This window comes from Melanostigma gelatinosum (genome assembly GCF_949748355.1).
Source record: "Melanostigma gelatinosum genome assembly, chromosome: 15".
In the NCBI taxonomy this organism is placed as follows: Eukaryota; Metazoa; Chordata; class Actinopteri; order Perciformes; family Zoarcidae; genus Melanostigma; species Melanostigma gelatinosum.
The window spans coordinates 5768475-5794441 of NC_136648.1; the positions used below are offsets into that span (position 1 = coordinate 5768475).

Genomic DNA, 25967 nt, shown 5'->3' on the forward strand with positions numbered 1-25967 from the left:
AATGGTTTAATGGCACCTGAGTGAGGAATGAACTCCTCATGCTCGCATAGCCGAGGTGAATGTAAACGTGCACTTAATTTGCATTTTCTGTTGCTGATTTTCTGGAAATTCAGTTAAAATTTGCTCTAAATTTGGATGGAAACCTGTAGAGACCTGAGTTCACTTACCCGATAATTAATAATATAATAACTAATAATTAATTTCGTGTCTATGTGCAGCACAAAGGAGTAAAAGCCACAGATGTTCCAGCCACTTTGTCAGTGTGCAAAATTGGTGGCGCTTACCAACCAACACAATCAGCTCTGTTTTGCTGTTGGGAAGCCAGAGAGGGATCACGTCCTAAGAGAGGCACGAGGGACTCCTATTGGTGGGACTGTGTGCTCACACAGAGGTGGGTGGGATTTGGGGAAAAGCGCAAACCTGAGCGATAACACCCTCCCAGGGAAGCTCCTCACTGGCAGGTTAGAGGAAGTGGTAGACTGTCATAAGCAGGCAGAGCGAGTGTTTTCGCTCTTCGGCGACAGTTTGATTGACAGACAGTTCATCCAATCACTTGCCAAGTTTTCTTTCTTTTTTTGTGCCTGCCCTTTTCCAAACAGTTTCCAATGGCAGCTTCTCAGATGGTTCTGTGTAACGCACCATCTGGCGGGTCAAGTTAATACAAAGTAACTGCAGATACTCTGTTAGGAATGGAAAAACTGTTCAAAATAACATGGAACAGAAACTTTCTTACTTTTTCCTGTGCAGTCTGTGATAGAAGTAAAGACCCACTTTGATTTTAAAAGAGCTTCTATGTTGTGATTGAATATGAGGCACATAAAGGTGTGTAGTTTGGTATCTCTGCCCCCCCCCCCCTCCTGCACAGTGCACACTCTCAGCCCCCATTTTTATTTTAGCGTCGTCTGAGAGGCCTGATCTCCAGAAGCCGTGGCCCTCCTCAGCAGGGGAGTGGCAGTCGGCTCTCCACCCAATTAATAATGATTCTCCGGACCAATGATGAATGGAGTACCCTAATTGGATGGCATTGTGAAAACACTGGGACGCATTTCAGAGGCCATAAAACCGATGTCACCGGAGCGGGATGATCAATCAACAAGATTGATACGCTGGATAACAACAACAATGGCATTGACTCCTCCTAAATGGGGCTTGGCATTTATAATCATTATACTTTTTTATCATGGTCTCTGACAGCTTCTCTTGAAACTCTGAATGGGTCTCTTGACCACATTGTTGTTCAGAGGGAACATCATCAGCAGCTCGCAGATAAGTGCTGTGCAATAAGTGGTGCTGTTTTTGTTGTTGGAGTGCTATGTGGTCACGTCAGCAAACTGGTGGAAGTGAAACTCAGATCTGATCGTTTCGTCTACATTTTGGCAGTTGGAAACTATGCTGCTAGCTGCTTCTGTGCATACACGTGTAGAGTCCATTGCTTGTGTTTTATTTGACATTGCGTGGCTCTTAATGGGACCTAGCTCCTTAATGGCTGGCATTATCAAACATCATCAAATCTCCTCGAGGAGCGCCCCACACAGGAGTAGTTGATGTCGGATGACTCCTGGCCTTCCCAGGAGGAGGAAATCTAAGAGTAATCAGACGGGAGGAGGCAGATTCTGAATGTTCCTCACGTCATCAAACACGCGCATTGTTTTCTATCTCATTCATTGTTCTCTGCAAGGTTTTCCATTAGCATCACCTTGTCTGTTCTGCTGAATGCTCTGGAATACAGACGTATCATCTTAAATATTGGATTCACCCAAGTCTGGGATGTGAGTTGTGTCTCCTGTTGAAAGAACAGAGGAGAGAGGAGAGGAAGAGGAGAGGAAAAGCAGAGGAGAGGTGGGATCCTTGAATAAATTGCTATCAGTTTATCTCATTTACGGGGCAATCAGAAGCATGCAATGCAGGCTGAAATTGAATTTTAGTAGCTGTGAAGCGTCATAAATCAAAACGGCGCGCACGTCTTCAGGTGAGAAATCATTTTGGTCAACATTGGACGTGTAGGATGTAGGAGGGAGCCTGGAGAAGCTGTTGCTGCACCCTCATTTCCAAATATTGTACCGCGGTGCTCTTCTACATGGCTGCTGAAGTGGGAGAAAATCTTATACATCTTTTATCAGCTCAAATTCGTCACTCTGATCACGAAAGGATCAATGACTGACGGTAATTGCACAGACATATATTCTCTGCAAGCGTTCAAATCGGCTTTAGGCGAGCCAAGAGCTTAAAAATCACATTTGAACCTGTGCGTTAGATTTCAAAATGCATTTATTTCAAATCAATGTCAAGCTGTTTTTTCTTTTTTCTAATCAATTTAAAACCGTATTTGGTTTGTGTTTGAATTCCCTGTTATGTCTGCGGCGCTACACTTCCTCCATAGATATGCACAATGGACACAGTCCCTAATATCCGATGCACTGTCAGAGCTGTGTGGTGTAATGAACTTCTCATGTGCTTAAAGAATGATGCAGGATGCATGGCGAGACAACTGACAGCCCCGTAATGTGTTTCCCAGCAGCCGCTGCAGCGACGAGCTCTCTCGGTGTGTCGCTCGCCATAAACCCACTGGAAAATCGATGGCCGATAAAGAGTTGTGTTCGGGGGGAGCCCGCTCTGATTAATGCAGACTGTCAGGGAGCATCATTAATGTATTTCTCTTTTTTAAAGAAAGTGTATCAAACGCTCATTGTTTCGGGGGGTTTTAGTTTGTCCAATGTGAGCAGAAAGGGAGGGGAGTTGTGACGAGAGGCTCCCGATTCTTCCAGGTTTACGGATGACGATATTTACTTTCGCTAAGGTCACAGAAATCAACAACAGCCATACGTGTTTGCCTGAATGCTTTGAGTGTAAAGAAGGCGTGAAAGTGCTTGTTCACATCCACGTCAAGCCGTTTCCTTGACGGACAACAAATCAAACCAAACCGGTTCAAACTTTCCGTTGAGCCTTCAGTCCTAAAAGAGGATAACGGGCTGAAGGAAGCATTACGTTACATAGCGCTGCATGATATGTCCCTCTAAAGCTACAATAGACTGTACTGTGCTGCAGAGCATTGCGTTTGCAACAGAGGGACTGGGGGCAGTTTTTTTTATTTCATCTTAAATTGGTTAATAACCTCTTTTATTTAATGAAAGATTCAACAATGGATTTTAATGAAGTCGTTTTATTTTGCATTTTAAATTGATTGCATCTAAATTGATTGAAAGGACTCGTCCACTGGGTTGTATTAGCGATTAGCAGAAGAGAGGAAGTTCATTTTTTCGTGTGTCGGGAAAGTGGACAGAATCCTAAAGGGATGGATGCACCCTGTCCTCTTGAGAGAAGGAAATCTAGACTCTATATCGGCTCAATCGGAACAAGATCTTCACTTAAATGCATTGGTGTAGTAAAGTGAACACTGGTGGAATGTTTGCCGACTCTCGATACATGCGTATATTACGTGTTTTTAACTTAATAATGTGGGTAAACTGGGATCAATGGCACGGTCACTAGTAATTGGACAGTGAAGAATTAGCTGCAATAATCACAACTGGCCATTCTATGTTCTTCAAAGTAATCAGTTTGCGGTGATGTTGAACCGTCTGAACTAACAAGACTACAGGCTTAAAGGTGTAGAGATCATTTAGTTACTCAAAGGTTCTCTTTGCCACATTCAGTATTATTCATAAAGCATCAAGCAGCTGATTGGCTGTGTGACGATAGCTGTGTATATAGTAGAGTAATGCGTGTGCCTGTGGGAGCTTCTCTTTGCTTCGTTGACAGAGCCGGGCTGGATGAAAGTACATTGGGTTATATTTGTCTGGTGTATTTAACAAATACTTCCAAAATTAACTTGGATGATGGCCGATTCTTTTTACTCCACAGTCATGTTCACTTCTCCCATTGGAGCTGATGGACTCAGGACCTGCCGCTAGTCTCCTAAAGGGGGCGGGGCAGTGGTATCACCCATGTGACACATCTCATGTCTCATCCACAGATTGACTGGAACAAGCAGTCGTGGTCTTTCTGTGGCCAAACTACAACTTAAACCGCATCGATATTTGATCGAAAAACGGCGTTAAGTAAAATATTGTCAGTCCAACTTAATCCACTCTGCTGTTGTCCTGCACCTTGGGAAACTCAGGGTTAATATCCTCTGGAGTCCAGCTGAGGATTAGGAAATGGAGGTTTAACTGCCTGTGCTAATGGTGGGTGTTTATCTCAATACTTTGTTTTGTCACTCCCCGACTCGCTCTCATTTCCGAAAGCTGTCCCTGGAGCCTCCACTCTTGTAATGGCTTAGCTTTCTGAGCGCCACAGTATGGAGGGAAAGGAATAACAAGATTCTCATTTGGGCTCCGTACACACTGCCCACAGACACATGTATAATTGGCCCTGTTTTCATTCTGCTCTGTTGTTAAATGCACTAGCTATTAGCGTGGTAGTGGTATTGGTGCTGATTTCATGTGTTTGTTTATTGTTGGAAGGTGTGCTCCTTGTTTGTTTGAGAGTGTGCACGTAGAAGTGTGTGTGTGTGTGTGTGTCGGATAGATAAAGCGTGTGCTCCATCTCTCTCTCTCCCTCCCCGGCCTCCTCTTTCTGAGTTTGGTCGTGGTTCCCCTGGGGCCCCTGTCGCAGTAATGGCCTGCTCCTGATTGCTCTGATACAGGTTAGGAATATTGGCTTTAATGATGTGTAAAATGAGCAAGCAGTGCCTGTGACATTTACAGATGGCACCGCCTTGGCCTGTTCTTCCCAACTGCTCGTTAATTCACGGGAACGGCAAGCACTTCTTTAAGTGACTGGCTGGTGCACGCATACGACACGACACAACACAACACACCAAAACAATAGCTCACCTTGTGCACCTCGTCATCATTTCAGCCAAAGTGTTCACACAAATGGATGGAGGGAAAAAATGGGTGTCCTCAAGGCTGAGGAGTGTTGGCTAAGTCCTCTCTAAGGGTTCGTCACACCGGTCTCCAGAGGTCTTAGAGAGGCTCAGACAGAATAGATGCCGCGTTGCTCTGTGCCGCACAGAAAGCACAGCTGGGCACAGCACCGAAATCCCCCCCCCCCCCCCCCCGAGGTGCTAATCTGTTCCACAGGTTCCCCGGCGGTGCATCTGCTGCACGTACACACCAGTAGAGGAATCATCGTCCTCAGGTCACTCCCGCTTCTTTCAGGTCCCACTTTTGATTTTCAGGTCAAACGAACACCTTTTTTAGAGGTTTTAAAATTTGATGAACAACTTTGCTTTTAATGGCAGCCAGTCGGTGGTGGAAGAAGTAAGCCGATCCTTTACTCGGGTATGAATAAAACAATTCAAAAATACTCCATCCAGTAAAAGACCTAAATTCAAAACCCTACTTATTACTGCTGTTCTCAACTCAATAAATTCTTAGTTGAACAACGATTCTGTCGACCGATCCGTGAGTTTCAAACAAAAGCACCACTTTAAATCTTGTGTTTGCCAGAGATGTGCTAAAAAGTTTCTTGAAAATACGTCATTCAGCATGAAAAAGCATAAAAAATGACTGAAGAGATCTTAGTCTAAGACCAAAGCGACTGATTAGTCGACTAAGAGGGTGCAGCCCCACGACTTACATAACTGCACAGAAGTATCATCAAATGAATATCTTAAATCAATATATACATATAAATATAACATTATGTAACTGTTGTTATTGATGCATCAAGAAGCATGTTATTGTTGCTGATTGAGGTGGTACTTAATACATTTAGTCTAGGGGCCCCCTCCAGTGTGTCACATGACAAATCTGATGGTGTTTGATAAGTTGACCTCTTTGAGTCCTTATTTTTAACAGTTTATATTTCAATTAAACCATCTGAGAAGTTTTAGGATGAAATCACTCTTGAAACCGTTAACAGCTCATAGACGGCTGTAAAGCGATGACCTCAATCAGACACCGCTGTTGTCGTTTGTTCGCTTATTGTACACGTTTTGTTTGTTGTAAAATCTTAATCTGAAAAGTAATTATAGCTGTCAGACAATTGTAGTGGTGTCAAAAGAGCAATATTTTCCTCTGCAGTGTAGCTGAGTAGAAGTCAAAAGTAGCATGAAATGTACATCAAAACTGTACTTAAGTTCAGTACTTGTTAAATATACTTACTATAGACAATATAGTTACTTCCCACCACTGCAGCCAGTACATTTCTGTATCTTGAAGCAATCATTTATTCGTGGCGAAACAGTCTGAAGTGCAGTTGTGTTGCTGCTGGAAACCATCAAGTATCTGATGAACAGCATCTGAGGTTCCTGAACACGTCTTATGATGCACGTAAAAGGTGGATGGAGATGTGCATCTTTGTATCTGTTGCTTCCTCGTTGCAGCTCTATGGCCATTACGCTCTTAATTTCCTTTTTATTATGCCGTGTTAATGAAAGGAAAGTCATATTTTCGCTCATTCTTCACAGTCGGCTCCTCCGTTGGCTTTAAATCGCGTTCCTCCGTCGTCCGCCCACTGGCAGAGCTGCGTTCATTTATTTCGAATTGGCGAGAACTTGTTGATTGTGGGCTCGCAGATGGATCTGGTCAGGAGGTTAATGCTCACGCTAATGTGACAAGGTGATCGCTCCTCTGCTAGCCACGTGCTAACTGCGCCCGTTGAGTGATAACAGAAAGCGCTAATGGCCCTTTTACAAGCTCATCATGTCAGGCGCCTGTAAGACAGCAGTGATGCCTTCGACACATTGTGCATGCTCAGATTTACCGTCTCTGAGAAGACCGCGTTGACCCCCGGCGTCGTGCTTCCATGGAGCAGAATGACTTTGGGCTTATGGTGCCGGATTGCCACACTGTTGGACGGCATTAAAAAGTAATACGGGTGTGCTGGAGCCGCACGTAATGACAATACCGGTGTCAAACATAAAGCCTCCTGCTGCACATTGTCCTCTGTCTCTTTAGTGGCTGCAGTATGTCTCGCGTGTGCATTTCTATGCACGGAGAGTTGGATTTGTTGTCCCTTGTACACTCATCAGTTTAAGAAACCAGCCATCCGTTGCTTTTTTAATCTCCATAATGAAAGTGTTTTAATGCCTCCAATTTATTGCCTGGGCAGCCAACAGAATAATTAGCTTTGTTCAGGGTTTTTTTCTTTTTTTTTTTTTCTTTTTTTTTTAAAGATGAAAACACAAGTACAACAACATTTGAGTCTGGGAGCCACAAATTACAATCAAATGCATTAGTTATTGTACCTGAAGTTATATTTGACATGGAAATAGATTTTTACTGTGTATGTATTCCAATTAATCGCGCTGGTGTGTTTTTTGGTTTTCTTTCACATTGAATATTCCTTCCTTGTTTTTTTTGCTTTTATTCTCTGTCACTTTAAGGCTCCTTTTTAAGTTGACCATTTTGGTTTCATCAAATGGACATTTTTCTTTTTTAATCCCCCACCAGTGCTTTGCAATGTCACACCCACGTAAACACTTTGTCACGGCGAGTCTAAATAAAGAGACTTCCAGGGCTTTATTGATTCCTCGTGACCCGTAGTCGATTCCACAAACTAAATCAGATAATTGAAGTCGGTGTCGAGCTAATTGGATTATTGCTTTGCCCCTGAAGAGATGGCCCTCCACCGCAGCTCAGGGATTGCTACATCAGTGGCGCCCGTCAGACATCTGTCATTTAACAGCACCGGGCTGCGTCTCGCACCAAGGAGGCTGAATTGATTATAAACACAAAGTGTTTGTAATTTCTTTGATCAGATGATTTGTCTGACGATCTTATCATCATCATCAGATTGCCATCATTTCATAAGTACAGACATGCAGTTAAGAGTTAAACACATTAATGCACAATGCATTAGTACATCAGAAGTATAAATATGTTTTGTTCATTTCACACATTTGAACGTAACCTCTATTAATGATTAATGATAAAGCTGCACAGGAGAAAAAAAGAATCCCCTCGTGTCTACTTGCCTCCAGTCCTCCAAACATGCTTTATGCAAATGAGATGACTATTTGCATAGACATAATTAGGTAATTACAAATCATTTGGCTATGAGCTGAAGCATGTGCACAGACCAGAGATGTTACACGAGTCACATTGTACAGTACGGAGTTAATGAATTGCCTCTGAACAGCAGAGGCATTGCAGCATGTGTTGGAACATATGTCGTGTCAGGACTCCTGTTTGAAAACGACAGGTGACATTTTCATGAATCTTAGTTAAACACAAAGAGAAGAAGAAAAAAAGACACCGCCGACTCACAAATCTCAAAGCCAGTTTGAAGCAAAATTAGGTTTCATTATATCAACAAACAACAAATGCATTTAAGAAAAAGACATTATAAAACATGGTTGGACTCATTGTAACAGACACTAATATACTATACTTTGCATTTAATCAAGATGTCAGAAGAAGTTCCTGTCAGTACTCAAACCTTTTCTTTCAAAATGTCAATGGAATCCCAAAATCTAGTTTGGGACGATAACTTTGGGATCCGAGCTGGAATTGTATGAAAATTTAAATCAGTGGTTCGTTCACAATCGGTAAAAAGAATCAGCCTGTGTACATAAAAACTGTTGGGTCGAAGTAGAACTACGACTCCCAAGATGCATTTCTACAAACCACTTTAAATTCTGCCACGTTCATCACCAGCAGCTGGTGAAAGATGAAGGAGACAGTGTTGTGTAGTAATTTGCTTTGGCTCTGATTGACTTCTTCTCTATGGCAATGATGACCAAGGCTCTTGGGCATTGTAGCATTTACAGGCAGCGTCCATGACAAAAAAATTGCGGAAAACATAATTTCTTAGAAAATAAGTTGAAATAATGAACTAAACTTTCAGTCATTTTTTCAAAAAAACCTTTTATTTCTGTTCTATCGATTCTGGACATTTATATATTAGGCAGAGTTATGTAACTTTGGGATAACTGCAAATGAAATGCTTAAAAGCCCAGTCTGCTCTGATTGGTCAGCGTTTTCGGTCTTTCGCGTCCTTGCAGTTCCATTTCAGCTGAGGGACCAGCTGTGTGTCACCTCCACAGACTTGAGCAGCACTTCTACTCGTGACTCTACGCAGTAGTTGACGTCACAGCATTACCGAAGTCCTGACGGCTCGTTTAAAGGCGCAGTGTCTGAATATAGGCCGTGTGTGCATTTCTCCGTGAATTGAGAGTTTTGAATTTATACTTTCACAGTATTTTTATCGCACCTAGAGCTACTTTATAATAAAACAAGACACTTTCTACAATATTGGACCTTTAAGAAAAGATAATGTGTGTTGCTGCTGATTGGTAATGCTCTTAAAAGTTATTCAACTCCAGCAGAAAGGAATTAAAAATGTATCCTAGTCTTTTTTTTGTTTGAGATTTTGAAGCATTGTCGAACAAAGCGGCAGTGCACGGGAGGTGCCGAGAAATCATCTGAACGTTGCCGAGTTCAACAGAAGCCCATTTCATCGTGCAGCCGTGCGTGGCTGCGCCTCAACTGCCGAGCTGTGTCGCTGCCGCGCACGCTCGGATTGCTCGAGGACTAATTCTTTATTTACTTGTGTTTTCCAGAGCAAGAGGATTCCTTTGAGTTCATCATTGTGTCGTTGACGGGTCAGACGTGGAACTTCGAAGCCTCTACTTATGAGGAGAGGGAACTGTGGGTCCAAGCCATTGAGAGCCAGATCTTCGCCAGCCTGCAGTCGTGTGAGAGCATAAAGAACAAGGTACGTACAGTGGAGAGGAAACGCATCATGTCGAGATAATCATCTAATCACAGCGACGTCATCATCCTGCAATTCTGCTGCCTCTTTTCCCTTCCCCCCCCCTCCCCGCTCACCCACTTCAAGCTGTCACATGTGGGAGGTTGTCAGACAGGTGCACCGCAGTGTGGGGGATCTGTTATTAGAACTGACAGACATCAGAGAGAGAACACGGCTTGTGTCGGCATGCTGGGGAGCCGCAGCCTAATTTTCATATTCATATTTTCCCTTTTGAGAAACCTCGTCCCTCCCTCTCCTCGCTGGCTGTCTGTGATCTGAGTCCAGCTCTAATTGTTTGCCTTCTCCTTCTCGTGCCATCATTAGTTCCTCCTGACGTGTTCTCTCCCTCGTGTCTTACAGTCTCGGTTAGGCAGCCAAAGTGATGCGATGGCCATTCAGTCCACACGGAACGTGAGGGGCAACAGCTTCTGCGTGGACTGTGATGCACCCAGTGAGTATGACTCTTCATCGCAACAGCTCATTCCTCCTCGATGAAGGCCTTGTAGAGGAGGAAACAAAGCGTTTCTGTATTTGATCAAAGATTTCACATGAAAACATTCATAAATATTTGATTTTGAGTGGTTTTATAGAGTCATTGCATTAAAGATCAGAGTTACAGACCCTCTAACCAACACAACTTGATGGCTTGCTCTCACAAAGAAATGACTGATTCAATTCTTCTTTGACCTACAGTTACACTTGCACATTTATTTGCAAAATATGAATTATGCTTGTCCTTTATCACGCAGACCCGGACTGGGCCAGTCTGAACCTGGGCGCCTTGATGTGCATCGAGTGCTCCGGGATCCACAGAAACTTGGGCACCCACCTGTCCCGCGTGCGCTCCCTGGACCTGGACGACTGGCCGGTGGAGCTCAGCATGGTGATGACGGCCATCGGCAACTCCATGGCCAACAGCGTGTGGGAGGGCGAGTTGGAGGGCTACACCAAGCCAGGGAGCGACAGCACCAGGTTAGCGTGCGTCTGCAAATAAAGGTGCTGCTTAATGAAGCATGCGGAGATTATAGAACGGGGAGGCAGCGCCGTCTTCCCTACATTACCTGCCGTTTATTAGCCACCCACGTTTCAGCACAGGCAAGTTCACGCCGCAAAATGCTCCATAAGAAGCACCAGGGGTCCATGAATGTCAGTCTGCTGAGCCAAGAACACAGTGTTTTATGTTTCAGTCCACCGTGTTCGCATTTATCACAATGCCTGTGCTCTATCCGAGTCATCTCTATCCCTCTATCTCTGCATTTAAGGATGTAATGTGTTTTGTTTCCACCAGAGTATCTGTCGTCTTGTACGTCCGTCCTTGCACTTACCTTATAAAAGCCCCGACCAGCTCCGAATTCACGAGCACTAATCAGGAAAAGATCTTTAAATCTTAAACCACATCTGAATCTTTCCAAACTTCTTCAACTTACGGAACCAAAGCTTGTACTTTTGGAACCAAACATGTAGCTCTTCGTCTTTTTAAAATGTATCTCTTTGGACTTTGCCACTTCCCCCGCACTGCCCTGCCCTAACTTACCCCCCAGTGCCGATCTGATCCCGCTCCTGCGAGGTACCCAGATCCGTACAGGAGGATTGTTTATCTCTCGGTGACAGGTGAGACCCAACGTCCCAGTCTGACTAATGACCTGCTGTGTGGCTGTGCAGGTAATTAAGCGCACCATTATGGCTAAACTCCACCCCGAGAGCCAGGCCCTCGGGGTCCAAGTTGCCGTGTCACATATCCATCTCACGGGGCCGGGTCATCACTCAGTCTGTCACAGCAAAGACTGTCTGTAGGGTCTCCCTGGTGGCATTAGAGGGCTTTAACATCACAGCTTTGTAACTTTACTAAAAGTGACATATCAACAGAGAAACATTGCTGCTTTCTTTACTACTTCTGTCCTGCTGTTATGGCTAAAAAAACATACAAATGTAATATAATATTGTTATTGTTGTCCACCATGTAAACCGTACAACATGTAAAATAACATTTATGTGTTACTGATAAACTAGTAGTATCAGTTGATACAAGTGCCCAAAAGAAAGATGATTGAATAGTCATTTAAGTCAAACTAAAAAGCAAATTGAATGCTGGTTAAAGCATTTAAATGTGATTATTTTAGGTTTTCGCTTATTAATTGTATTGCATTGTATTTAGTTGCAAGTCATAACATAATGAGTTATAGGAGGATGTCACTTTGGGCTGTGGGAACTTAAGATGGGTGTTTATTCTGTAACAATTTCTGAATAAACATTTAATCGATTAAAAATGTTCAATAAGAAGAAACCGATGAATTAATAAGGAAAACTATCATCAGTTTCAGGGCTGATTTCAGCGTTGAAATCTCCGGTTTTTCAAAGCCAGTACAGAGTTTTTGCGCTGAAGCTGCTAATATTTTCATCATTATTTGTTTCCTTGCAAAAAGAAATCGCAAGTTTACAATTATTCTTATTAGATAAAAAAAAAAACCCGATAATAATACAACAACTGTAAAGACAATGAGGTGACAGGAGGACTGCCCCTTGAATGTCACACTAATGAAGTTTAATCGGGTTTGCGGCTCTTTAAGGCAGGACCTCTGCTGCTTACACACCATAACGATCAGCTGGCAGAGACCGATTACTGAAGTCAATGTGTTCTAATTTCATGAAGAAAATAAAAAGGCAGGTTTATATTGCATGTATATGGTCGGAGAAGAACATCACATCGGCCTAGCGTTAGTTCAAACATAACCCTAATAATGACACCAATTCATATCCCATCATTAGTTTTACTCACATCACCGATAACCAGAAACGTTAAAGGCGTAGTAGAAGTAGTGAGTACCTTAAATTACACTTCCCTATTTTTATTTGTCGATGGAGCAGTTTCAGGATGCACTTCAGCATATGATCACTGGACATACAGACCTAATACTGACGCACTTCATACTGGGACCATCGGAAAAGTTTGCCAATGAACATTTTTTCATCGTTTTTTTTGTTTTCTTTTCTTTCCCACTCCGCCGGTCGTCTCAGGCCTTTTTCCTCTTGAATCCATCCTGCGCTCTCTGGCCCGGTTCACAACTGAATGATGGCCTACAGTTATTTATTGAATGGTATCTGTGCCAAAGTGCTCCACTGTGGACTTGATGAAAGATTATTGATGTTGATTCCTCTCCCTACCGCTGTCAGTCCCACGTCGCCTCCAGCAGGACGGTTCTTCATTGTCTAAAAAAAAATCCGATCGCTATCCCGCAGCAGCGTCTCCATTCGTTTTCCCTGTCAAGCGATAAATCTCATTTGCAGCATAACTAATCTCCAGACAAAACACAGCAGTTGTAAATATCATACATGGCCACTGGTCATTGAGATGCTGATGCTTTTGTTGCTGATAGAACAATGTACCCTCGTGGGGGAAACTTTGGTATCAAATTATTTTGCTCACAAATGATGAATTGTAACCAACTTAATGGGATGTGGGTTTTTTTCTGTCTTTTAACATCATAAATCCTGACTCTCTCTCTCTCTCTGCGTATGCTCCTCTTAACCCGAACACATATGAGAGGATTTTAATTGTGTCACATGGGTGACGTGCAGCAGCTTTGTGATGGCACCCAGGCAGGCAGCTCCCGAGTCCCACTAAACATTAGTGACACCTAATCTCAACGATTCAGTAACTACCTGAATATCAACTCGGCGTCTGATTGAATGTCTCCTGCAAGACTAGTTTTACCCCCCCCCCCCCCCCCCCCCCCCGCATCTTTTGGATTCAACTTAAAAGCATTCATCCACAAGATTGGTTTAGCTTATGATATTCTGGATCGGAAGAACACAATATATAGATTTGTCGTACACAGATCCGCACAGCAGCATCAGACTGATTACAGGCACCGTAATGGGCGCAGATGTGCATGTGTGGCACCTGTTTTTAGACGTTGTAGAAGAATGCACAGCTTTCTAATAAGGCAGCCTTCATGAAGTTGAAACGAATGGCTTTTTAGATCAGTTATAAGCCATTAATAGGAGACGATTTTGGATTGCCAGGTAAAACGTCCCTTTGGCTGCTGTCCATCCTTTTACTTTTTGGGGGGTTGTTAATCCATCAATAAATCCTCGAGTGTTTATCACTTTCTAATAAGCCATCAAGCCTGCACTTTGATAAGTAATTAATAAAGTCTGCAGTTGTAAGTGCTAATATTTTCCACAAAAAATGAATAGATCTGGATTTCCAGAAGGTAAGGAGTCAGACGTGTGAAACAGCCAAAGTCATTTTTCCCCAAAGGCTCTTCTTGTTCATGGGTAATAAGTGATCTATAAGAAATACATTATATACCGACCATTAATAACGCCACTAGTTACAATCATGACCGATTAATTCAATGAAGCCGAGTTAAAAAGCGTGACCTGGCTGTTTTACAGTTCAATCCGTGATGATGAATTTGTGCGAGCGCCTCCATTGAGGCTGATCTCTGCCGTCAGCATGTTGGAGGGGAGCACTTCTTTTAATTAGCACCTTGGAGTCGCTGTGTTTTGCACGTCACCTCTAATTGCGTGGCGTGTTCGCGATAGAAAACGCCACCGACTATTTTGACAGATACTGTGGGGGAGGTCCAACAGCTAACTTTACCCTTATCGTCTACCGGCACACAAACACACACTCGCACACAGACACCGGTTCTCATTTGGGGGAGATGTCCCGGAGCGTGGACGGATGTGGACGGCTATCCCTCACCGGCGCGGGCCTCTCACTGTCACCCTCTGTGGGCTCCGCGCCGCCCTCGGCCACAGGCAGGTAATAGCTCTGATGAGAGCCCTCCACTTTGTTTCAGAAATAATTTGCCACTCCTGCCGCCTGCAGGGGCTGCGTGGTAATAAAAATGAATCACACCGCTAACCTCTCCAAACCTGGGCCCGCTGCCTCTTTTTAACCCCTTCCGCTCCGGCGGTGGCACCTTTTTTGCTCGTCCCTCCCAAAGCTGTCTGACCGCGTTTCCGGCTACATTCGGCGCTGTGGCCAATAGATTTCTGTTTCTAGGATTTAGTCCACAGTGGACTCCGTCCTCCAAGTTATTCCAACTAAATAAGCGAGCAAAGCTTCGGGGCTACTCACAGGTTAGGAGAGCTGGAACGCCAACTCTCAGAAGAGCTTTTAGAATAGCCGGCCTTGCCAGGAGCCCTGGTGGAGGAAGAGTAATTAATTAAGACAAATGAATGGCCGGGTCTTCCCATGTCCTCCCGCTCTCCCTCTTTCTCCCTCTCTAAATGAAACCCACAGGTCAGTAATTAGCCCTGTGTGGGAGAAACAGGAACCACAGTCACTAATTGCCCACATGCCACCGGGTTTCAGACCCAGGTCGACGTGGAGGAAGGTCTGAGTCACCGTGGCGAAGTCTACTTAACCCGTACATGTAGTTTTAATATTGTTTAGCATTATACAATCAGAACAGAAGTTCTTCTCTGATGATGTGAAGAAAGAAAAACAAAAAAAAAGAGACGGCCCCTTTATGTGTCCGAGAATTTGAAATGTGTGTTGTGCAGCAGGCCGCATGCATAAGCAGGGCATGTGTTATCGTCCCCTCTGCTTTGTATGTGAGGCGAGGGTTCAGCAGGGGTTAACAGCATGAGCATTTAAGGGTGTTAGTCTTGCCGGCACAAAAACACAGCCACTCCATCACGAGGAGTCTGACAACCTCATTAATGTCACAATATATTCAACTCATCCCTCTGCCTGCCTGCGGCACCCAGATGCTCTCCTGTTGGCCTCTCTATAGAGCTCAGCACAACAACCTTTTGAATTCTGGTCATCTGTTCGGGGCCGCGCTCTGCAAGCGAGAAAAGCGGCGGCGATTCCACTTGTGAAAATATTTGTCTTAATTCTTTCGTAGCTGTCTACACTGTACCCACCGGCCCACGGGAGGCCTTATTTAGCACTTTTGCGGCGGCGTTTACTGTGCTGCGCCTTCATTTCTGGCCCTTAGCAACCTTTGATGCTTTGGGGCCCAGCTTTCTGTCCCTGTTGTGTGTGTGTGTGTTTTTTGGTTTTTTTCATCTCAGTCGTTTTCCCTCCGAGCCCCCTCTCTGTCTTTCTGCTGCTGTCCCTCTTCCTCACTCTTCTGTCTCTTCCCTCCCCTCTGCTTGTGGAAGTGAAGCTGCTGGCTGCATGGGAATCGGTCCCATACAAGTTGCCCACCCCCACTGTGAGGTCTGTTCAGGCTGGTCAAACCCCAAGTCCCCCCCCCCCCCCCTCCTCCAACCAACCACCACCATTTCTCCCCTTCACTGCGTCTATTTGATGTGTCCGCAGTGAATTCGGATCCTCGGGGAAGAGTAGGAGGAGCTGCAGAGGCTTTGATTGTTTAGGAGGACTCGGTATGCGTTTGAAAGATGGGCGAGTGGTGGGACGGACATCCTCCTCTCCCTATGGACCAATGCACCTTTATTGCAGGCAGTCAGATTGGTCATTCGGTGGCTCCACCCCCGCCGTCTCAGTTTCCCTTCCCTTCTTATAAATTCCCGTTCGCCTTTTGTCTTTCAGGCTTGACTAATTATCCTTGTTTGTCCCTCTTTATTTGAATTCAGTCATGTGTTCTTGACTCCGTGGGCTGGGTTTAGGAGAATCATTCCGCCATTTGCCACTTAATTAAGTCAGGGTCAGAATCCATTGCTCAACGGAGAGCTGAAAGGACAGAGCTCTAATAGAATTGTAAAAGAGGCCTTTCTCTACAGTTAAGGCTGTGCCTTTATCGAGGTGGCTTCGACGTAGTCAAATGAAAGGGGACACCAGCTCTGGACAGGAGCCCGTTTCCACGTTAGACTCGGCGAGCTTTTTGATGTTTGTCCCAAGATTTCTTTCACATGAAATCTTAACGACGTAAAAGTGGAGCGATGATTATCGGCTTCGCGATAACTCTGAATGGCGGGAGGAAGATCGGGGCGAAGCAAACGCCAGCTTGTTTTTACATGAAAGAGACACAGGCATTTTTATTGGGAACTTTAAGCTCCTCTCTGTCCCCTCAGCAACAGAGAGATTTCCAACAAGCATGTGCTCTAACCAGGGTGGTGTGTGTGTGTGTGTGTGTGTGTGTATAAGAGTAACCATCGGTTCAATTTCCTAAATATCCCCCCATGCTGTGAAAATTCCCTCTCCACCTCCCCTCCTACTCTGTCCTGGCGCTTTGACATGCTAAATCTGCTGATTTTATTTTTCTTCCTCCTGCGGTGAGGAAGTGTCCTTTTCAAGGGTCTCAGTTTTCCCCCTGACCGTCTAAACCCGACCTCTGTTTGGATTGTTTTTTTCTATTGCAAACAAAAGACAGAGGCAGGATTACCATTTCACTTCCTTTCACGCTTTCAAGTGGCAGAGGTTTAGGAATTCTCCCCCAAAAACTAAAAAAAAAACAACTCTGTCCGGCTGGTTTTGTTTTTTGTAAAAGTAGACAAAGTAAAAAATAGCTGTGGTTGAATTGAGAGCTCAGCATCAGCAGTGAGTGAGGCCTTTTTTTCCCCCTGCAGGTCTTCGGGGCTGATTTTGGTCGCGGAGGCTAACAAAGTGTCCTCAGGGCTCCTTTCTGAGATGTTGACGTCTTCTTAATGGCTCTCCTCAGCCTTTTTGTTTCGCATCTCGGTGCTAACTTTCTGCCTCATTTAGCTCATATCAATTCACTGGGCTCTACAGATTCAGCATCTCATTCATGGTCCAGCTTTCTGAAACAAACTTTGCACAACAGCTCTAAGTGATTGATTTTAACCAACATTTTTGTTAAAGGTTGTAGATTTTTATTTTTTTTGCCTTGAGGTTTACAGTTAGTTTGAGAGTTTTTAAACATACTTTTATCCTCTTTGGCAGTAAAAAAAAACAACACTTGTTTTCAAAGAGTCCACCGGAAATAAGAGGGGAGGGCAGGACGGCCCCTTCCTGTTCTGAGCAGTCCTCTGGTTCTAAGGCCAATTGATTTGCTAACAGGCTTGTCCACACATAATGACTGAGTGGGGATTGATGGAGGTCTTACACCATAAAGCTCTGAGCCACTGCAATTGCCTGCCATTAGGCTGTATTGTTGCTCACATAATACCCCGTATAATATTAATAAAAGATTGTCTGATGGGTAAATGGGTAAAGGACTTTCCCCTCCACATTTTCCCCGAGGTCATCATAAAAATGCACCCGTATGCTTATAAACGCAATAGAGTTAGGACGATTTTAAAGATGTGGGTTAAGTTGCTTTTACGAGCTTCCGGTGGCGTTTTGCAGTTAATCAATCCGTGCGGTGGAGCTGATGAAGACCTGCACCTCTTCCATCATATCCTTAACTCCTGCAGTTAGGGCCGGTGCCAGGCTCCTCTGTGCAAGACGGACTGCTCTGTGAAGTGAGCCTGGCAGCTGACATATGAGTCTGAAAATGGTTGCTGTCTGTGGTAAGTTGGCAGCCCTGACACCTAGCTGCTATAAGGTCGTAATAGAGGCGAGTGACTAATGTTGAACTGGCTGCTATTGTTAAAGCTGCTGCTGTAGTTGAACATGTGCTATTTGGGGACGTGCTCGGGTCAGTTCACACAAATGACGAGATTACCGATTTTATCTCCTTTATTTTCTAGTGGTTGTAGTTTTGGGTTTTTACCCAAGCAGGTTTTTGAGGTATCACCCTGACATTATCCTAATTGCACTTTTTCAGCAGGCACTATATCATCATTAGAAAGTCTACCCGGCGAGGTCTGTGGGTTATCTAGAGTAACTACAGGGCATTGTTTCAGGGAGGAGATATTGCTGTTTATTTATTTTTGAAAGGATAAGGCTGGAAATATTCTTGGTTTTTCTAATTTTCTGCAAATCCCATGAAAAGTTCAGAACTAACAAGTTGATTTTACTGAACAGTGTCGTCTGAGGAGCCGAACCCGATACAGCTTATTACTCAGTGCCATAGACCGTCACTGTTCAATAACTCTTAAGAGACTTCAGTGAGCCTCACCGGTGCACCGCGTGACATGTTCCTTCATGATGACGAACATGGACACTCTACTTTATTTTAGGTTGATCCCACATACACCGTCCTGCTGCTGTGAATTCACTCGAGCACCAAATGTGTAGTGATCCGCAGCTGAAAATAGTCCCCAACAAATGCACCATTTACTCCTGTTTGAGTAACATTTAGTGAAAACTACAGCGCTCTGATATTTTAAGAAATTACTGAGCCTTTAAAAAAAAAATGAAACCAACAATGTGTGGGCTGGTTTTGAGGACTTTTCAGTCGATGTGAGCACGGGGCTGAGAGCCACAGACGGAGTATAGGGAAGACAGAAATATTGAGAAAAGGACAAACATATTGACAAACCACTGACAAAATTCCGTTAATCTCCATTGCTTCGAGGGGGAAACATAAATCCCAAAAAAGAACAGCTCAAGTAAAACCAAATGTGTGTGTGTGTGTGTGTGGCTCAATAGGGCTTTTGTAATTTGGGGGAACCAACCCTTCAATATATGATGATAAATACATCATTGAAAGTGTAGATGGGATGTTTCTGGTTGATTTTGGTAATTAAGTTGTACCGTTGGAGTTTGTTGTCACTGTGATTGTGATGAAACGGAATTGAAGTGAGCTTGATTGTCAGCTTGCACTTGGCTGCAAAGCCTCGGCCCGTTGATAGAGAGTCCCATGAGAGCCTTGTCGCTCTCGCCAGCGTCTCCGCTTCAACTTATCCGCGCAAACCTTCTCCTTTCTGTCACTCACCCGCGAACCCAAACAACAGCCTCTTTCTGCTCCCCTTATCACGCCGGCTGACAGGGTCGCGGGGTTAGTGCCACACTGGGCATGCTCAGTCATTCACATATTGATATTGATTTTATTTTTTTTCCTCTTTCTTATTTGGACAGTTTGTATGTGGGCAGAGAATGAAATGGGGGGGGGGTCAAGATGGAGAGCAATAGATATAATTCTGCCTGGCGATAGAGGACGGAGCCTTCCCTCTGCCTCTATTCTCTGCTGCATGCTGGAGTGGAGGAGCCCCGCATCCCGCCGTCCCTCTCTGGCTGCCATTCAGCCCCATCGATCTGACTCAGGGCCCAGCCGCCCCGAGGGAGACCGGGGCTTTGGAGACACACACTGCCTCTTTTGTGGAGGGGATCCACCGGTTCAGACTGACAGCCGACAGCGCTGATAAAAAAATACGTCTCCCCCCCCCCCCCCTCCTTCCTGTATTGTCAGCAGCAGACACGCTGTTCGAGATGTGTAACCTTTAGAAAGCCGGCCAGGCTCTAACCGTCTTGCTGTCGACCTTAATCACTAGAAAAGTGGAATATTGCCCAAAGCGTCGCAGCCTTTGGCATTCTCTCATCTCTGCAGCCAATCTCGCTGTATCGTTTCCCGCTTTGATAGAGGAGGCGAGTGGCTTTCCTGTGCTCTAATCATTTAGAAACATCACTTAAGTGAGTCTCTGAGGCCAATTACTTCAACACTTCCCGTACGTGTCTCCATTCTACCTTTGCCACATGGCTTTGTCTCAAGATCACTGCCTCTGGCTTATGAGATGTGTGTTTAAAAGTTCTTTAACTCATGTGCTAAGTTGCTCATCGTCGTGCACATATGTCCGCCGTGGTTTACCCCGCCATGACCCGCAGCGTCCCTGTCATTCGCTTCTCTCCAGGGAGGAGAAGGAGCGCTGGATCCGAGCCAAGTACGAGCAGAAGGTGTTCCTGGTGGGGCTGCCCCAGTCCGACGTGCCCCTGGGGCAGCAGCTGCTTCGGGCAGTGGTGGAGGACGACCTGAGGTTGGTGGTGGTGCTGCTGGCCCACGGCACCAAGGAGGAGGTTAACGAGACCTACGGGGACGGAGACGGACGCACCGCTCTGCACCTCTCCTGCGCAATGGCCAACGTGGTGATCACGCAGCTGCTCATCTGGGTGAGTTGGCCTCTCCGGCTTTGAGGGTGAACGGTCAGAGGTGGATGAACGTTTGTGTTTGGGCAAGTGATTTTAGGAGTTTTAAGTGTGAAAAGAAAGACTTCCCAACAACCTGCAAACATCTTCAACATTACCAGATGTGCCAGTTTCTCATTCAAGTGTCTAAAAATGTTAAATTGTTGGGATTTTTATTGTTCAATTATATTTTCTGCAAGTTTAATTTAGAAGGAGCCGTTCCTTAAAGGAAGTAACTGCCTATAAAACTGAACACAACTAACTCTAACTGAAATGAATGTCACAGCTACAGTTGGTGTTAGATTGCACACTTCTTTCCAAGAAACACCCGAGGAAAGTGCTGAGAATCTGCAGACTCGTAAAATAAAGCGTTACCATTTATTTCCCGAGCTGACCGTTTCAATGCTGTTTTAAAGCTCGCGCCACGCTGTTAGGAATAAATGGGAATTACTGAATCATCTATTTATTTTCTTGCCCGTTGACAGCAGTCCATTTTAAGGCTAAAAATGTCGCTTTTTAAATGTACCGTGTTAATTCCCAGGAGGATGTTAAAACCTCTATTTTAACAGAAAATACATCTACCGCAGTAGTAAGACATGAGATGGAAACAGTAGCCACATACTCATTATGACTCACCCAAAGGTTTTTGTTCGAGGAAGGTCAGTGCAGGTTGCAGTAAACAAAGACGTCTTGCGATAGACGCAGCTTAGACAGTGAAGAGAAAAATGGAGGAAGAGAAGGCGGAATCTAAAATGAGCTTCTGATTAGAATCCGAAAGAATAGTTCAACTACACTGTGCCTGCATTGCATTTTGTATTCAACCAAATAAAGCACATTAAATGGAATTCTCATACTGTTTGTATGACCATTCATTAAATCTTGATACATGTCTGTAAATTCCTTGGAATTTCCCCCCAAATATATACAAGTCTTATATCTGACCTGCCTTTCCTCCCCGTCACCTTCTCCCACAGTACGGCGTGGACGTGAAGAGTCGCGACGCTCGTGGCCAGACCACGCTGTCCTACGCCCGGCGAGCCGGCAGCCAGGAGTGCGGCGACATCTTACTTCAGCACGGCTGCCCCAACGACACGAGCAGCCTGACGTCCGTGGCCACGCCCAACATGAGCCGCCGCAACCCCAACCCCAACATCAACAACAACAACGCCCAGTGCGAGCTCAACCGCAGCATCAGCATCATGTAGGAGCCGACGAGCAGCCGCGGACAAACGCACGAAAGAACCCGAAGCCTGCTCGCCCCCTTCCCCCGCATTTCCTCCTCTGTGTGACCCAGAATCAGCACCAACGGAGAGAAATCCGGAGCGACGGACTCATTGTTTATATTCCACTCTGCCGAAAGAAGTGGCTGTTCAGACATTGTACATTGTTTTATATTATTATTTTGTATTCGTTAAATTCGTTCAATCTTGGTCTGAAATGATCACGATCAGCTTTAAGCTCTTTGTTTTTTAAGCGCCAACCAAACAAATGACTTACTTTTGCATTCGTACCTTCTCTACGAAAAGCATTTCCCTAATGCTTGAACATTTCCTCTTTATGTCTTCCCCTTCCGCGACGCGAACCGGTTTTATAATGAGCTTGAAATGAGAAACTTCCTTCAAATTTCCAAGGCTAACGCATAATAACATAAAACTGTGAGAAATAGTTGTACAAGTGACAAAACACTGATGTGGGAAAGAAACGAAACCTTCCATGATCTCAATGGCTGTTGCAGCTTTCGTAATGATGCATGTCTTCAACACGGCGATCAAACTCGTGACACACACTTTTCATATACAAAGGCAAAGCAATTAATTGAAGAGTCCAAATGATTGAGACACGTAATTCACAGGAAAATGGGTTTGGATCATCATAAAGGAGTTGATTGCAGAATTCCTATCGGGGGAGAAAGTGAGTCATTTCCTTCGCCTCCCTTGTCGTGATCCACCAGTGAAAGTGTCCGTGACTATAAAGGAATTAAGGGGCACAATGTTTTATGACCATCGAGCCACGTGGCTTCGTAAGCGTGCCTCTTCAATCAAAATTCATTCAAACTCAAACGTTTGATTGAAACAGTGAAAATCGTACCATTAGCAACGTCTTTGTTGGAGTAATTTTTCCTCGGTTGACTAGATTGTGCTGTTGATTGTTTGACATAGATAGATAGATACTGGAATATCCATTCTCCTCCTGTGGCCAAAAAGGCTGTGGAAGCGGTACTCTTCAGAGCGTTTCCTCTTTTGTTGCTGTGAAATACACATATGGTACTGTGTGTGTGTGTGTGTGTGTGTGTGTGTGTGTGTGTGTGTGTGTGTGTGTGTGTGCGTGTGCATTACTGTTCAACACGCTTACGCCTTCGTCTGTGACCGCGTGCAGCAAAGAGCGACCGGGCATTTCAGTTCATAAACCTCGAGGAGACACCTGCAGTGCAAGATGAACATACCTGTGTTTTAATGTACAGCCGTCTGTAAAGCAAAAAGTAGTTCTTGTTCATTCACCTTACTCCTTATAAGAAACAGTCTCTGACTTTCCTTTTTTCCTTCAACCTGTGTGTCAGCCTAAGAAGCGTGGAGTTAACAAAAATGTGACTGAACATTTAAGTGACTGAAGTGAGACATTTAGGGATTAAAAATGAGCAAAAGGAGATTCATCGACTGATGTTACATTAGTTTGCGTTAATACAAATGTACAGTATTCCACTGACATGATAAGCAGATTAATTTATAGTAACGGTAAGAAGTTGCAGTTTCCTTTTTGTTCAACTGCCATTTTTAAGGTTTTTAACCGTCTTGATTTTATGGGTTTACAAAGGCAGGATGTGTGTTTACAGAGCAACGTTTTTGTACCTTATGTTCAGGATTCTGTTTCATGTTTTTGAAGATGTGGTCAAAAGAGGATGTTTGTAAATCAATGAGATAACGATATAGCAGAAGAATAGTTTGACATTTTCTGGAAATATGCTTTCTTGAGCAGAAGATCGATGGCACTCCCAGGTCTGTGTGCTTCATTCGCAGCTGATGCCAGAAGGCGATTAGCTTAGCCCAGCAAACAGTTAGCCCGGGCTTAGCATAAAGTCTAAAGCTCTAAAACCACAAATTGTCATTTTTACATTTCAGTGTTTGTTCAAATCAAACGAACAAGAAAGAACATGTTTATTCTTAAGCTCCAGAGGTGTTTGTGGGCGGATTTTCGAACACGCCAACTGCATCTCCCTGCTCGCGGCCTTTATGCTAGCTAGGCTAAGCTAACAGCCTCCCGGCTCTAGCTCCATACTCAACACACAGGCAGGCCAGTGGCATTGACCTGCTCATCGAACTCTCGGCAAGAAAGAAAACAAGCGCATTTCCCAAAATGTCTTTCTATTTCTTTGAGACATCCCAAAACCGACCACACATTCAACCACACAGCTTCAGATGGATGTGTACTGTGCAGTGGTACCGGCCTTATTTCTGATTTCTACTTGACCAACTTATTTCAATGAGTACGTTTCAGTGTCCGAGGGGATCACTGAGAGGAGTTTAAAGTGTATAGTGATCACCTGAACCCTTATTTACATAATGTAGATGATGAAGAAAACACTAGAGACCTGCCTGTTTCTCCCCCCCCCAGACACAACATGGACGTGTAAATATTAGCTTCATGCTTTTATCTGAAGACGAGCTCCTCCTCGAGAAACAAGCTAAACTGGTTTTAGGTCAACGGTCCCTTTTGACCCACGAACCATATTTTGATATTTTGTTTTTTTCTGTTTCTCCTTCGGCATATTTTTAAGGTACTTCTGTTTGGTCTCGACCATGAACCGACCATCTTTGGTACTTGTGTATAATGATGTACATTTGACATATTTATAATGCAGTTTGTAAATATCTTTTTTTTGTTTTTTTTGTTTTGTTCAAGTTAATTTTCCTATTGTAATTCCTTTTTACGTTGAGAACGTGAAACGAAGCAAAAGCTAAAGAGTAACTTGTTGTACGCTTGGATGCTCGGCTGACTGTTGACCTATTAATAAACACTCAAATAAAAACGATGTAGCCTTCCCTGCATTTAGGGGAAAATCAACACATCTGTCTCGTGTGTGTGTGTGTGTGTGTGTGTGTGTGTTCATCCATCCGTGCATGACCTTTTGACGAGGTGAGACGCTCAAATTAAAAGCATCGCTGTCCCTTCATCCAGCACTACCATTTCATGTTCTTCCCCTTTTGCATGTTCCTTCATCAAACTTCCTGGAGAAATCCGACATCACCGGAAGGAGTTCCCGTGAATGTGTCCGAGGCAAATCATTGGAGCCTATCTGGAGGTAAGTAAAGCAGCCTCTCTCCGCTTCCTGCTTGCGGGACCCCCAACAGTTCCCTGAAAGAGGATTAAGATAAAGAAGCCGGGCTTAGTGTCAGGCAGCACAGCGCCGTGGGGAAAAGTGAAAGGTCTCAGTGTCGAGAGGAGTCGAGCCCTCACTAATCTACTTCTTATTTCCTGCTAATCTGGTCTCAGCATATCTTCATCCCCTTCCTCTCTCTGTTGGCCGGCTTTGTCTGAGCCTCATCACCTGGTTTCTCTTCAGTGTTTCCTCTTCCTTCCTCTGCGCTGGCTCGACATGGAGCCACAATCCTCAGGGTCGCGCTTCAAGGCCCCCAAAAACCTGTTTTTATCAATCAGCTTCCTTTCTAGCACTAATGGGGCCCTGCCTAAATAAACACAGTGGATATTTCACATGAAAGATTTCTTTGTTTCTCTGATCTCTTCTCGCTGGTTTGAAGTGGGCGTGGCTCATTTAGAAAAAGGGTGACATTAAATATCCCTGCACCAATCAGGATTAAGCTATATTTGAATCAGAATCTGATGACAGTAGTTTGGTTACTGTACAGACCTATTGCAGCACATCAGCTGGGTTTTTACTGTAAAATAAATTATATATTTATCAACTAACTTATCTTTATGTAACTTAGAATATTCAGTGTTATTGAGAAAAACTTTTAACATCCATCGAGTGATTTTCGGGCCACTTTGGAGCAGAGGAAACAAGCTGTAAACGCAGCATTGACCTTTTAAGTTGATATTCGCAAATATTTGCCTATTTACACATCCAGCAGATATGAAGCAACCTTAGCTTATGTTACCCTGACAAATGGAACCTCAATTTTCACTTTTTTGTTTAGCTTTGTTTTTTGTTTTGTCTCTACCAACTCATGAGGGAAATATCTGTCTCTTTAGGGGCTAACTTCTCCGCTATGGTCACCAGCGAGTCGCTCACTGTCTGGTTGCTATTTAGTGTTGAGCAGGTAGCGCACAGTGAGTTTTCAGAGCTTTTGTTTTCTGCTTAAAAACACAGAGTGAACCAAAAAAAGTAAAGTGAGGGCTAAAAAACAACAACAATGAGATA

General features: G+C 44.3%; 1 protein-coding gene across 2 annotated transcripts in view; it reads left to right on the forward strand.

Annotated features, from left to right (window-relative positions):
• The window catches only part of agap3 (ArfGAP with GTPase domain, ankyrin repeat and PH domain 3), a 107395-nt gene extending 82777 nt beyond the window's left edge, over window positions 1-24618 (forward strand). For both annotated transcript variants that reach the window (XM_079284371.1, XM_079284370.1), the window contains exons 14-18: window positions 9512-9666; window positions 10063-10153; window positions 10452-10674; window positions 20320-20575; window positions 21565-24618. In XM_079284371.1, the coding sequence (XP_079140497.1) occupies window positions 9512-9666; window positions 10063-10153; window positions 10452-10674; window positions 20320-20575; window positions 21565-21795 (956 nt within the window). In that variant the 3' untranslated portion in view covers window positions 21796-24618. The remainder of the gene's footprint in view (window positions 1-9511; window positions 9667-10062; window positions 10154-10451; window positions 10675-20319; window positions 20576-21564) is intronic.
• Window positions 24619-25967: the final 1349 nt, after the last annotated feature.